The sequence below is a fragment of the Branchiostoma lanceolatum genome, chromosome 19 (genome assembly GCF_035083965.1).
Source record: "Branchiostoma lanceolatum isolate klBraLanc5 chromosome 19, klBraLanc5.hap2, whole genome shotgun sequence".
Lineage (NCBI taxonomy): Eukaryota > Metazoa > Chordata > Leptocardii > Amphioxiformes > Branchiostomatidae > Branchiostoma > Branchiostoma lanceolatum.
Genome location: NC_089740.1, coordinates 15154351 through 15169076, shown reverse-complemented (window position 1 = coordinate 15169076; position 14726 = coordinate 15154351). Strand labels below are relative to the sequence as shown.

General features: G+C 40.9%; 1 protein-coding gene and 2 long non-coding RNA genes across 23 annotated transcripts in view; 1 reads left to right on the top strand and 2 right to left on the bottom strand.

The window, feature by feature from the left end:
• The window catches only part of LOC136425461 (talin-1-like), a 158448-nt gene extending 154907 nt beyond the window's left edge, over window positions 1-3541 (top strand). For 18 of the 21 annotated variants that reach the window (XM_066414329.1, XM_066414328.1, XM_066414325.1 and 15 more), the window contains one exon: window positions 1156-3541. In XM_066414329.1, the coding sequence (XP_066270426.1) occupies window positions 1156-1269 (114 nt within the window). In that variant the 3' untranslated portion in view covers window positions 1270-3541. The remainder of the gene's footprint in view (window positions 1-1155) is intronic. The other 3 variants (XM_066414324.1, XM_066414340.1, XM_066414341.1) reach the window with 1 other exon arrangement.
• A 2918-nt stretch (window positions 3542-6459) lies between these two features.
• Window positions 6460-7206, bottom strand: LOC136425479 (uncharacterized). Its single transcript, XR_010754053.1, has 2 exons — window positions 6891-7206; window positions 6460-6574 (listed from the first exon to the last, which is right to left on the bottom strand). It is a non-coding gene; the product is annotated as an uncharacterized lncRNA (long non-coding RNA).
• An 874-nt stretch (window positions 7207-8080) lies between these two features.
• LOC136425478 (uncharacterized) lies at window positions 8081-12319 on the bottom strand. Its single transcript, XR_010754052.1, has 3 exons — window positions 12227-12319; window positions 10637-10701; window positions 8081-8128 (listed from the first exon to the last, which is right to left on the bottom strand). It is a non-coding gene; the product is annotated as an uncharacterized lncRNA (long non-coding RNA).
• Window positions 12320-14726: the final 2407 nt, after the last annotated feature.

Sequence of the window (14726 nt, the reverse complement as noted above, 5' to 3'; positions counted from 1 at the left end):
TAGGAGCGGAGCGCGTAGTGCGGCATTAATGCTACATTAGACAACAGTTTGGCAAGGGATGTATCCAGGACAGAAATTTGCTTGTTGGGACAGACAGAAATTTCACCCCCATCCAAGAAATCTGGACTTCATGTCATGAAATTGATGAAACTATATTTTTGTAAGCTTAGAATGACAGATTTAACCACAAAAATGAACAAGATGGGCTCTAGCACAAGGAGTGTGATGGAAAAAAAGATTACAGTTTGAGACAGCACTGACCTTGGGACTCACAGTTTCAGGGAGTGAACTCAGTTAGTATCTATAGTAAGATCCGAATTTTCCTACCAGCCCTCTGTTTTCATCCTGACATCTTGCTGGATTTTCCTTTTAACTGTTTGAGAACCAAGAATTGATTTGGTGCAGCCCCGGAATTCTCCTAATCATGTATCTTTCCCCCTTTCCTGATTGACATGCTTCCCCCCCTTCCCAGCCTCATCAGCTCCCCCCACCACCATTAATGAACACCCCCTGTAGGCTGCACTTTTTCCAGCGTGCCCCCCTCCCCACTCCTACCCTCCAATGTGGGCCAGTCTATCTTGATTCTATGGATCACATCTCTGTGCTGATATTTTGGCCATGTTCTTTGAACAGGATAATCAAGAAACTTGTACTTCTTTGGATAGATGACAGCAATTTGAAGCATGTTTGTGATATCAAGGAAGTTTAAGATCATTTGAAACCTATTTGGTGGTACCAAACTTAATTGAGGTAGTACCAAACTTATTTGAAAAGTTGGTGCGGACTAAAGACATAATCAAAAGTACCAGGAAATAAAAAAGACATTGTCATCATTGTTATAAATCTGTGAAAATATCAGCTTTGTATAAAATCAAATGAGACTTTTTTGTTTTGCACTCTGACGTGAAATTCTGGGTGTCCAAATGATGTGATCCAAAGAATTAAGATCCCTTGGCCTTGCCTGTAGTTCATGTCATTAGTATCTTTGAGTCAGGTATTCCTCTGTAACTTTTAACTAATATGTACTAGCATGCATAGATAGAGAATTTACCTACATGTACGAGTGTATCAAGAATGATTTTGTAAAACATACAAATTGTCCCGTTACCATGACAACAGCTCTCCTGACTTGTTCTTATTTCTCGTCGTCTTCAGGAGGAGATCTTAAGAAAAGAGCGAGCGTTGGAGGAAGCCAGGAAGAACCTGTACAAAATTCGCCAAGCAAAGTACAAGAACAGGCCTCAGCAAGACCAAGACTCCGACGACTGAGCCTCACACCCCTCCCGGGGGAGTGAGCCGGTCCACTGCTAGGATTGTTTGTATAGGTTGGACTGTTCCACTTGGTATCGATAGGGAAGGATGCAAACTTTTTAGATTTCATATTAAGTGCTCTTACAAGTACGTACGCAAAGGAGTTTTTTCCTCTCCATGTATATGCATAGGTATAAATACTAGACGGCCATTTAATTGTTACGTATAAACCGTATATAACGTTCACTGGAATTCTGTATGCTGACTACATGTAGGCCTGATGCCAGGAAATAATGCCTTTCACAGTGTAACTTGCTGCTGTCAACGGGTGCTATGCTGTATGTGTAGTGTACATCAGGCCTTTTGGAAGAGTTTAATACCAAACGTTAAGTTTAAGGTATAACACTGCTATAGATATTCACTCTACATGGAAATACTGTGAACGTTTGTTTGTATTGGTGGTTATAATTGTCGAAAGCTTAACCATGTTTCAACGCAATAAAAGAAAACTGACAGATTTTCAGCAATTTTGTCTACAGCCTTTGTCACGTGGAATGACCAGCAACTTAGGTCATGTGTCCTTAAAGACATTTTCAGCAATTTTAAGGCTGTATTTTGTAAGTTTTTCTCTGTTGCGTTGGAACATAGTTTAACTCTAGACAAAAAAAAGAATTATTGCTCAACACAGACATTTTCAGAAGCAAGCAGGGCAGTAAGAGTACAGCCTACAGCAAATCATGGCAGAAAGCAGAAGTGTAAAGGGCTCTAGCTTCCAACTACTTAACAACTTAGCTGTAGCTTTTTTTTTTCTTAGTGTTTAAGAGAAAGTTAGAAAAAAAGTATGATTTGATACGGTGAGAATGAAACAGACAAGGCAATATGTGTTCTTACCTAGAAATACATATCATTTTGGTAGGGGGGGACGTATAAGGATGTTATTTAGTACCACTACAGGGGAGGGGGGTTGTGGTGTGTGCCAATGTTACAGGTGTCATAGGGTGATAACAGACGGTATCACACGGGGTCGATAAAACTGATATCAGATGATAAAGTGATAATATCATGCCAATATGGAACGGATATGAAAAACACATTGATATGGTACAGGTATCGAATTATGCAGATATCCGAGGCATATACGGGCCTGTATACCCTGTAATATGATCTGATATTGTTTATACCAACCCGTGATATCGTCTACTAGAGTTATATTATCAGCTGATATGCCTTCCATACTGATGTATTTACCACCATAACCGTAAATATGAATTCTTTGATGAAAGTTGGACAAGCCGCTTTTAAGGTGATACTGTTGCTATGGGTTAACCCTTACCCAGCTAAGGGAGCATCCTTGCACCAATTTTGTATTTCTTACAGCAGAGGTTAGCAGGGAAAGGGTTAAACATGAATTCCTGTCAGGAAAAAAAGCAGGTGATTGGTTGAGCCTTACTGGATAGACGTATCAGGTTACATTAGTACTGTATGCTGATTGGTCATTGACTACACAGATGTATCAGGTGACACCAGTACTGTATGCTGATTGGTCAGTGAGTACGCAGATGTGCCGAGTTACAAAAATGATGGAAGCCGATTGGTCAGTGACGAAACAGATGTGTGAGGTTGCAAAAAATGATGGATGCTGATTGGTCAGTTCATCTTGTTGAATCAGCAACTGCTGAATATTGTGCCATGTTTGCATCTTTTCAAACCAGTATGCATTTTTACATACAAATATGCAGGATATAAGGAATTAATCTGTAAGAAATAACCTGTTAGATTTTGTCTTGAATTTTTGGTGAGAAATTTGCCACGTATCCATGACAACTGCTTTTTACTAGCAGCGAGAGCCATAACTTTCCTCCATCTCGTACCTTCATGACCATATATGTACAACTGCAATGGGTTTTTCTGGAAAACTATTCCTCTCTTGAAACGTAACCATTTTTACCAGAAATGCCATTCTTTTTGCTATATATTATCAATGTCGGACATTTATAGTTGCCATACATTAAAGTATCATTGTATCATAGTTCGTTATGGATATCATATAATTCTAACCGTCATTTGGTTGTTTGTGATTATGTTTGCGGTGAAATCTAGCATTTTCCACCATCACAAATACAGTAGCTTTTGAAGATCATGTCACATAATGTTATAGACTGCAGTTCAACAGATGCACTCTAGATGGCGCTTTTGAACGGTTACCTTAGGACTAAGTCAGCTGACTGCCAGGCGAGGGTTTTCTACTATGCTATGTAAATGACTCTAATAAAGCATACGGCTTCTTAAAGTTGTCTTGTCACTTCCTTTAAGTCTCTGCGAAGGCCATGCCAATTTCATCTATTGATTCTTGGATTTGCCGACTTTCTTTTCTCAGGCCATGTTAATAACACCCGCACCTCAGTATCAAGGTAGCAGAACACAGTATTTCACCTATAGGTTTTTACATGGTTAAGGACCCAAAAGTGAGAAGGTTCGACGCCTCAAAATTTATAGCAGGGTGCACAATGAAATTACAAGAATCGAACATGTTTGACTTCAGGGTACAATCTACAAAATACGTGAAAATGAGCTTAAGTTTGCCGGCTCGTTCTCTTTTAAAAATTGACGCCGGGCGAAACAAACATCGTAACCCCGCTTATACAGTCTCAAAACTGACGTATTCCTCTACCATTCACCACAATTAACGCCTCGCTGACGTCCACAGAAGAATGCCTACGGCTTTGTAGCCTGGAATCCATACCCTCGGTGCCTCCCCGATATCTCTACGGCACTGTGAGTGACCCTCACCCGCCCAGACAGCTTAGCCCGCTCGGGGTGTTGTTTACGGCCTTGGATTAATTAGCTTGGCACCGACGGCGGAAAAGTAGGAAGGCAGCGGAGTAGGGTGTAGCGGAAGTAGGATGGCAGCCAGAGGTAGAAAGGCCATCAGAAACTGACTGGCCCGGTAAAACACAACTAAGCCGACCCTAGAGACTGGGACCAGGCTAACGGCTTTGTCAAGTTCTTTGACGCACTACTTTTAATATACCCGAACTACTATTCGCGGAAAAATACATAATGCTACTCGAGGGGGAGGGGTCGCGGGTAAATAGTTTTCTGTTTTGAGCTGCAATACAAACTCTGGCGACAGCAGATTTCTTACCAACTAGGTCACAAGTTTAGTGATCACAGTCTAATTATATTTTCATCTTCAGCGATCCGCGGGGCCTGGTAGAGGCTACATAATTCCCATGGAATCGAAGCCCATATGCTAACATAACAGCACTTCAAACTCCATTTGAAAATATAGGTGTATCTAGCCCTGGCGCATCGTTAGTCTCCACCAGGCCCTCTTACGGGCGTATGAATCGTAGAATTCGGCAGAGAAAGGAATGATTAGCCAGTAGAGTCAGTCCACGGTGAAGATCACATTTCGCCAGTAGGGCCTGCAATTGAAACCCTGGCAAATATTCTCCCTGTAGCCGGCCGGCGTAGTTAGTCTGGTAGAGACTAGGACTTCATGCCAGCTGTAAAGTCTAACACGGCATGGCTGACAAATTGTGAGCTTCTTACGATTTATTTACCGGGCGAAGTTATGGGTCTATAACAAGTATATATCTGGGCAAAAATATTGGTCGATATGCATATATACATAGGAGCTAACGTCAGAAACTTTGGAAACTCTAGTGGGCCGCCTAAACAGCATTCAAATTGCCCCTGCTCGCTGTTTTTCCCACGTGGATTTTCCAAAACGTAGTCGGGTACATTGGGCTGAAATGTTGGACCTACACAATAGTATGGTGCGATATACACGATACAAGGCCACGATGTCGTCTCTACCAGGCATCTATAGGGTTGCTAGATAGTTACAAAAAATTACAAAATAGGTGAATAATCCACTACAAGATGTGTAGAGCTGGCCATACAAAGTTACATGTTGACAAGCTTTGCACTCTGGTAGAAGCAACAGCACTTCAACCGCCATTTTGATACACTCCATTTCAAAAACAAGCCCCTGCTTATCCTATTAATCATAATATGTAACGCAGCCATGCGTTAAGAAGTTCCCAAAGTGTGTTTGGGTCCGGTGAACGAAGTTTTTGCTCTGTAACAAGTCTCTTTTGGGGCAAAATACTGGTGGGTGTAAATACACGTATAGAGATTGACATCGGAAACTTTGAAAAGTAATTTATTACTTTAACACACCGGTTATAACAGCGCATGCGCTGTCCTTGTGTTGATTAACAGGTTGTCATGGTATCGGCTGACGCACGTGTAAGAGGTTCTGTTTAACAACGTGTATTTTGATTTATTTTCAACCGTGTCGAGACGTTTTTGTAGCGACCTGTGTGTGTGTTGTCATTTTATTCCATCCGATCTGTTATTTTGTCGCTGTGCCTTTGTCAGTTACGTGTATGCTGGACTTCTTAACAGTTACATTTTTGTGTGTGAACGGGACCTGTTCGTAACATACATACATGGCAATTAATCGATTGTTTTCTGCTACCACCGTGCTCGATGTTAAAAGAAAAGTCGCAGCGTTCAGTTTATAACATTTTTATTCCGCTTTGATTAACTGTGTCATCGTGATTTGGTAGTACCCTGTCCGGAGTGGGCATGTATGTATTTGTGTGTATTCAGTTCATCTTTTATTCTGTTTTTGTGTTCGTGTCAGTAACGTTTGTGTGTGTGTGTGGGGGGGGGGGTCTAATTCATTTTTTTTCCATTGTGTTGCGCCACTTGCGGTCTTTCATTTGCAACGTGTTTATCCATTTGGTATTTCACAATCCATCTTTACCTGTGTCGCAGTGTTTTCATTGTTACCCATGGATTGTTATTTCTGTTTCAGTTGATCTTTGATCTTTGTATATCATTTTTCTGTTGTCGATGGGATTCACCAGTGATGGGTGTGTTGGGTTGTTTTTTATTTGCTTCTTGTTTCTCTTTCTCAAAACCTGCTTAAGTGAAGCAGAAACACATTTTGTGCATACGCACATTACCCTACAGTCTTGAGCTCGGAACTCGTAAGTAGGCATGAATCTAAACCCCTAACATATTGTTGCAGAGTTGGATTTCTAGGGGAGGATCACTAGACTCAATTGACGCACACACACAAGCACATACACATAAACACACACAAACACAGCACCTACTCGGAGAAGTGGGTTTTCTAGGGGACGAATCACTTGTGTCACACACACAGGAACATAACGAGGCACTCAGAAGTTATCTCATGGTTTGTTTATTCTATGACAAAACAACAACCACGGATCCAGGAGTCAGCCTGGCGCGGGAGATTCTCGACCGCTGCTGGGGAGGGGGCGCCCTCTACTTTAGCCACCTGAAACACACAACACTTCACGTCAGTCCTTGTCTCAGCACCGTTCGCCATGGTCTTAGATGGTTGTAAAATCGGACACAAGAAGCAAAATCACTCAGTATAGTAACAATTCAAATATGTATCATCAACAATGCAGGGTTATGTGATATGAGGAAGATATAATGTAGTACACACAATAAGATCACAAGGCCCTAGCCATGCAACTGTTGACATATAATGTTCACAAAAGGAATACATGCTTTCCTAAGACTGATTATCTTAGCATCTTCTACATCATTGTGCATGTATATTGCTCAATAGAAAAAAGATTCCCTACTTTTTTCGCAGATGAAGATCATCTTGTAGTCACAGTCCTGGTCGTACCAATCGGAGCTATCGCCGTAGATCATGGCGCAGTCCTGGTTACCCCAATTGTTCGGCCCACCGGGGTACCAGTTGGTGTACTTCACCGCAGTCCCGTCCGACCATTTCCACTCCCCTTCAGTCTGATGGAAACAAACAGTAATGAGAACTACAAACATACTGGTCACTTACATGTTTGAGACATTCTTTGCACCTTGCAGCTGTGATTATGTCATTTTGAATGTACCATTTAGAAAAAACAAATCATTTCAAAAGTTGCTTGGGAGAAAACGTACACTATACGCCCACGACTGTAGCGTGACGAATGTGATTAGAACAATCAAAGATTTCATGGATGCCTGCATACACTATAAACAGGTGTTTCAATACTTACTGCAAGGCAAAACTCCAGAATGAATTGTAGCCAGCAATCTTTTAATCTAGTGTGCAACTAATTACTCCCCCCCCCCCCCATACACACACAGTCTCTCTTTGATTGCCTTGTGACAGGAATTGAGTAAAGCTGTATGTAATCGGATCCTTACCGCCCTATCGTTCGCTCCGATCCAGCAGTCCTGTCCCCCACGACTGCACAGCTTGGTCAGGACGCGGTTCTCTTCTAGGGACTGGACCGACGCCAGGTGCCCCTTTTCATGACGATTGCAATAGTCCTCTGCCTGCGCCCATGACCACTGTCTCATGTACAGCGTGTACTTTCCATTCCTGATAACTGCATGAAGTAGAAAAGAATCGGCTTTTATCTGTCTATTCAATTCTAGAGACATTACAAGCCTCGTCTCGACAGTGTAACGCTACAAACATAACATAACGGGATAGTCAAGTCAAGTTAAACTGCAACAAGTTCTTAAGCAATAGTAAATACCAAGACTACCATCTATGTCTTTACCTATAACAACGCTAATGAGTTCTATATAACTTAAGACTAAACACAACGCTATTTTCCAGAGGTATGTGTGAAAATTGCATTTACATATATGCGAAGCGTTCAAGCCATGAACATACATATTAATGATAGAGATCTTCAAGCTAAGGCTAGAACATAATCAAAGAAACATTAACAGTTTTAAAAATACACAACTCAAATTAACACAGATAATTGCCAATAGCTGACTGAAGCTTATCAACTTTTGTAGGGGTGAATGATAAAAAAAGAAACAGAAATATTACCTTGAGCACTGACTTCCACAGCACCTGAAGAGTAGAAATAACGTCAGAATATTTCTAAGTATGGATCAATCACTTAAAAACATTCCTACAAACCCCTAGTCCTCTTCCAAACACTATCCCACAACGCGGGCCTGTCAACAAATTCGATATGCAAACAGTTTTGATTCTAACTTAGCTTTGCACTATGTTAATCACCAACGCAGATGAACTACTAGTATCAAGCAAATCCAAACTTATCCGGCAATCTAACCAGCTTTCTTCCCTTCTCTCCACAATGTAACTTGTAGGGACCATGCAAACAATGTAGACCTACGATATTCTGCCCTTTGGCCGCTCATAACAACGCGTGGGCCCGGGTTTTATACTACAAGACAGACTAGCTTCTTTCTGAGCGAGGATCTAATGCGAGGAACGTAAAATTGTTGGGTCTGGGCACAACCGGCGCTAACACAGGTACAATCGATGAAACAACAAAATAAAAACAGGTCCAAGCTTCCTACAGTTCCAGTGAATTAATCTTAATCTACGGTGCAGAAGAATGGTCACACCACACGTACAATACAACCTAGACGGGACACTGCATATATAACAGCTTAAATGCAAACTCTTGCCTGAATACAATTTCTAAAGTAGAAAAAAAACGACGAACAATGAATAATAGTTTAACATGTGACTACTCTAGTCTAAATGCTCACTCTAATTATAAATCTAAGCTTGCTGGGCGTGATCTCGTTTACTGAAATGTGATGAACACAACATGCCACCGTACGGAATGTCTGTGGGACTCTTCCACCGCCAGGCTATCACATAAAGCCACTCATTACAGACGGACGGAATTAGCAGAGACCATTTTTACTGAATCAAAACGGAAGGTGACACAAAAGGACTGAATTAACATGAGGACATGGACAATGTTAACTACCAGCACAGAGGAACTGTCAAACAAAACCAAACTTATCCGACAATCTTACAAGCTTTCTTCCCTTCTCTCCGCAATATAGTACTTGTAGGGACCATGCAAACAATGTAGACCTACGATATTCTGCCCTTTGGCCTCTCATAACAACGCGTGGGCCCGGAGTTTGTATTACAAGACAGACTAGCTTCTTTCGGAGCGAGGATAAAATACGAGGAACGTAACATTGTTGGGGCTGGGCACAACCGGCGCTAACACAGGTACAATCGATGAAACAACAAAATAAAAACAGGTCCAAGCTTCCTACAGTTCCAGTGAATTAATCTTAATCTACGGCGCGGAGGCATGCCTGTTCACACCACACGTACAATACAACCTAGACGGGACACTGCATATATAACAGCTTAAATGCAAACTCTTGCCTGAAGACTAATTCTAAAGTAGAAAAAAACGACGAACAATGAAGAATAGTATAACATGTGACTACTCTAGTCTAAGTGCTGACTCTAAATCTAAACTTGCTGGGCGTGATCTCGTTTACTGAAATGTGATGAACACAACAAGCCACCGTACGGAATGTCTGTGGGAATCTTCCACCGCCGGGCTATCACATAAAGCCACTCATTACAGACGGATGGAATTAGCAGAGACCATTTTTACTGAATCAAAACGGAGGTGACACAAAGGGACTGAATTAACATGAGGACATGGACAATGTTAACTTCCAGCACAGAGGAACTGTCAAACAAAACCAAACTTATCCGACAATCTTACAAGCTTTCTTCCCTTCTCTCCGCAATATAGTACTTGTAGGGACCATGCAAACAATGTAGACCTACGATATTCTGCCCTTTGGCCTCTCATAACAACGCGTGGGCCCGGAGTTTGTATTACAAGACAGACTAGCTTCTTTCGGAGCGAGGATAAAATGCGAGGGACGTAAAATTGTTGGGGCTGGGCACAACCGGCGCGAACACAGGTACAATCGATGAAACAACAAAATAGAAACAGGTCCAAGCTTCCTACAGTTCCAGTGAATTAATCTTAATCTACGGTGCAGAAGCATGGTCACACCACACGTACAATACAAACTGGACGGGACACTGAATATATAACAACTTGAATGCAAACTCTCGCATGAAGACTTATTCTAAAGTAGAAAAAAAACGACGAACAATGAAGAATAGTATAACATGTGACTACTCTAGTCTAAGTGCTGACTCTAAATCTAAACGTGCTGGGTTTGATTTCGTTTACTATAATGTGATGAACACAACATGGCCACCGTACGGAATGACTGTGGGAATCTTCCACCGCCGGGCTATCACATAAAGCCACTCATTACAGACGGATGGAATTAGCAGAGACCATTTTTACTGAATCAAAACGGAAGGTGACACAAAAGGACTGAATTAACATGAGAACATGGACAAACCCATGCGGGGCGGTAGGATTGGGGATCACATTTGTACAAAATCGTTCCCGACAAATGGCACGGAAAGAAGCCGAGGGGCATTACTGACAATTCACACCAAAAAACAATCCACTATCATTATCATAAATGTATGGATGTATGTGTGACATAGATATAAATGTTTAAAAAGAAGGCAACTCACCCGCAGCAATCAGAAACGCAGCGACGATGATAGCGACGTTGGCCATCCTGAAGTTTTCGGTACAACTGAAAAAGATAGGCTATCATCAGTACAGTCATGTACAACGGTAAACAGATAACAGCTTAGTAAAGTTGACGTGAGATTTTTTTTTGAAGTCTTAAACGATACAAATATTACGATTCTGATGTGTTAGGTTTTATGATAAGGTAAACCTTTCTTCATGGATAACAATGAAGAGAATTTTTCCTGTCCCTTTGGTGAAATTGGAATGGATTTGTTCTCTAGATTTAGCACAAATAACTCACTTGCTCGTATCAATATGTGAGCAAAAATGTGGACAGTTTCCTTGTTACCAAACTTACAGTTTTGTCCTATTTGTAAAATGAACAATGGAGAAAACTAAGGCGGGGTGAGAGCAACCAAAAGTATTGTCAATGGAGTCTGTTTTTCCTTGTTAGTAGTCGTTTGCAAAAATCCTAACTATCGTTTCCAATGAATGAGCATAGCTACTGAGATTTAGAGGCCGCCTAAAACGGACACATTGGGAAGAACTAGAAATACACTTTTCTATTGAGTTAACACCACTGAGAAATTCGGCCTGCTTTTCTTAGCCTCCACCAGACCCTCCTACGGGCGCATGGATCGTAGAATTCGACAGAAAAAGGAATGATTAGCCCGTAGAGTCAGTCCACTGTGAAGATCACATTACATTTCGCCCTGCAAGTGAAACCCTGGCAAACATTCTCCCTGTCGCCGGCGTAGTTAGTCTGGTAGAGACTATCCTTCTCTAACCGATTGCTACAGTCCGCACGGCCGGGTCTAGTGGAGATTACACCTGAAGTACTGGCGGAATCAAAGCCCCTTCAGAACTACTAAGGCCTACAGCCGAGTGTAACAAGCCCATAGCCGGGAAACAAATGGACGGACGCCCATGTATAGCACACGTCACATTTGCACACTTTTAAGACCTGTTAATACCATTGCTTCCAATCGGGAAATACATGAAATACAAGCAATTCAAGAATACTTGCTTCTTTGCTCAAATTCATAATACTCCGGTTTCCACGGATAAATCATAGGCAACCAAAGAAAACAAACCATTGTTCTGTGTATTTTAGAGCGACAGAGGCAAAACCCGACACACAAAGGCTTCGCTAGATTTTCTCAGCAATCCTTCTCAGGTGTCTCTTTCCACATCTCAAAATCATAAAATGCACCCAGAATTCTGGCCAAACTTCACAAAGTTACAACAACAATCTTCTGATCCCGCAAATGCCCCAATCCCAACAGATTTTTCCCAGGCAAAGATAAAAAGAGATTTCAAAGTATAACCGGGGAACATCGGTTCGCCCCAAAATCATAAAATGAACCCAGAATTCTGGCCAAACCTTACAAAGTTACATCCTACCTGCACTTCTGAAGCCACAAATGCCCCAATCCTGACAGATTTTCCCAGGCCAAAAATGAGATTGCAATAAGTAACATGGGATAATATCGGAGTATTTTCTCGATGTGGAAGAAAGAGATAAAAGTATTCCATAGACCAAAGTGGGATAGAAAAGGAAGAAGCAATAATCGAAGTGAACCCACCTGGTTTGATCTCCAATTGAAGAACCTCGAACGACGTAGCTGATATAAATACCGGCTAGATATGATCATAAAACGTACGTAGTACGCCTTTTATAGGTATCAAATCATATGACAACCCCCGTTTCTTAAGATCACCAATCAGATGCCTCCTTATGTTCTCATCCAATCAGAAAACGGCTTTCATTGCTTGCGAAGGGGAGTGTGTGATTTATTTCCGGTTCCGGTGACACGTCTTAATGTTTTTTTTAGCCCGTTTCATAATTTCCAATGTTCATGACGTCACCCCTTATGCATACATCTACTTCGACTAGTTTTTTTCCCCAAATAAAGATTTCTTACAGAACCAAAGCTTCGCTCAGCGGCCCCGAGCACACAGAAAATCAACGTGGTTAAAAAAAACTGCAAGAAGCTTACGATTTGTCAACCAGGCTGTGCTAGAGATTGTAACTGTCATAATGCGCAGTATGTGATACGGATACTTCTATCATTTCAAGTGGAGTTTGAAATGCTGTTATTTTTGCCCGTGCGGTCTTTGCTACAGAGCAACACATAATGATCGACATGACGCTTTAAAATGACTACATTTCAGCCACACAAAATTGTTAAAAACTACCTGTAAAGTTACGGATGTAAATTTTCTTATGAATTCTATGCCTTGCAGAAGTTCCGACAGCAATCCTTACACGTGCTCGACCCGATATAATAACAACATGTCAATCAAATCAAATCAATGACATCATCCAGTTATCGGGACTGTCAGTCGCCCCTCAGGCACATCTCGGCCTAATTTGGTTTTAAGAATCTTAGAAATAATATTTCTCGAATGCAGGGGAACAAATGAACAAAATACAACTTTTTTTATATGATTACAAATTGAAAATGAATCGTTGCGACTCAGTTACCAAAGTTGCCATATAGCCAGCTCTTTATATCTCTGGAAAATTATTCACCTATTTGGTTAATTTTTACAGTTTGTTCAGAAACCCCAGGGGTCCGGTAGAGACTAAGTTGTAACTCTTTGTGGTGTATATCATAAAACATAAAATGTGTTAAGCTCTGGTGGCTGGCGCAGAATTGTACCCGAAAACAGCTTTTAAAATCCACGTGGGAAGAAATTGTACTACAGCTTGCCAAGCATACTGTTTTAGAGATTGTATCTGACAGGATGCGCTGGGGCTTGTTTTTCATACAGATGCACTTATCTTTTCAAAATGGAGTTTGAAATGCTGTCATTTTAAACCCGTTTGGTGTATACTACAAAATATCATATATTAAAAGATACTGTTTGCTACGACTACAATTCTATATATGCACACAAAGAATGCTAAAAACCTACTTGTAAATTTTCGGCTTTATAATTTCTATGCTGGTTATAGTTTCCAAACGTTTAGTCGGTGACTCTTAACACGTGCTCGATATGATAACAACCTGTCAATCAAATCAAATCAATGACATCATCCAGTTATCAGGACTGTCAGTCGCCCCTCAGGCTCATTTCGGCCTAATTTGGTTTTAGGAATTTTAAGAATTATTTCTCGAATGCAGGGGAACCAAGGAAAAAATACACTTTTTTAATATCATAATCAATTGAAAATGGATCGTTGTGACTAGACTCCACCAGGGTTGTCAACGTGTAACTTCATATCCAGCTCTTTTTATCCTCTGGAAAGTTATTCACCTATTTGCTTAATTTTTACAACTTTTCAGAAAACCTGGGGGTCTAATAGGGACTGAGTTGTAACTCTTTGTGGTGTATATTATAAAACATAAAATGTGTTAAGCTCTGGTGGCTGGCGCAGAATTGTACCCGAAAACATCTTTTAAAATCCAAGTGGGAAGAAATTGTACTACAGCTTGCCAAGCATACTGTTTTAGAGATTGTATCTGACAGGATGCGCTGGGGCTTGTTTTTCATACAGATGCACTTATCTTTTCAAAATGGAGTTTGAAATGCTGTCATTTTAAACCCGTTTGGTGTATACTACAAAATATCATATATTAAAAGATACTGTTTGCTACGACTACAATTCTATATATGCACACAAAGAATGTTAAAAACCTACTTGTAAATTTTCGGCTTTATAATTTCTACGCTGGTTATAGTTTCCAAACGTTTAGTCGGTGACTCTTAACACGTGCTCGATATGATAACAACCTGTCAATCAAATCAAATCAATGACATCATCCAGTTATCGGGACTGTCAGTCGCCCCTCAGGCTGAATATCCGCAAATTTCGGCCTAATTTGGTTCTAAGAATCTTAGAAAAAATATTTCTCGAATGCAGGGGAACCAAGGAAAAAATACACATTTTGAGATGATTACAAATTGAAAAGAAATCGTTGCGACTCAGTTACCAGAGTTGCCAGCGTGTGACTCCATATAGCCAGCTCTTTATATCTCTGGAAATTTATTCACCTATTTGGTTAATTTTTACAACTTTTCAGAAACCCAAGGGGTCTAGTAGGGACTAAGTTGTAACTCTTTGTGGTGTATATTATG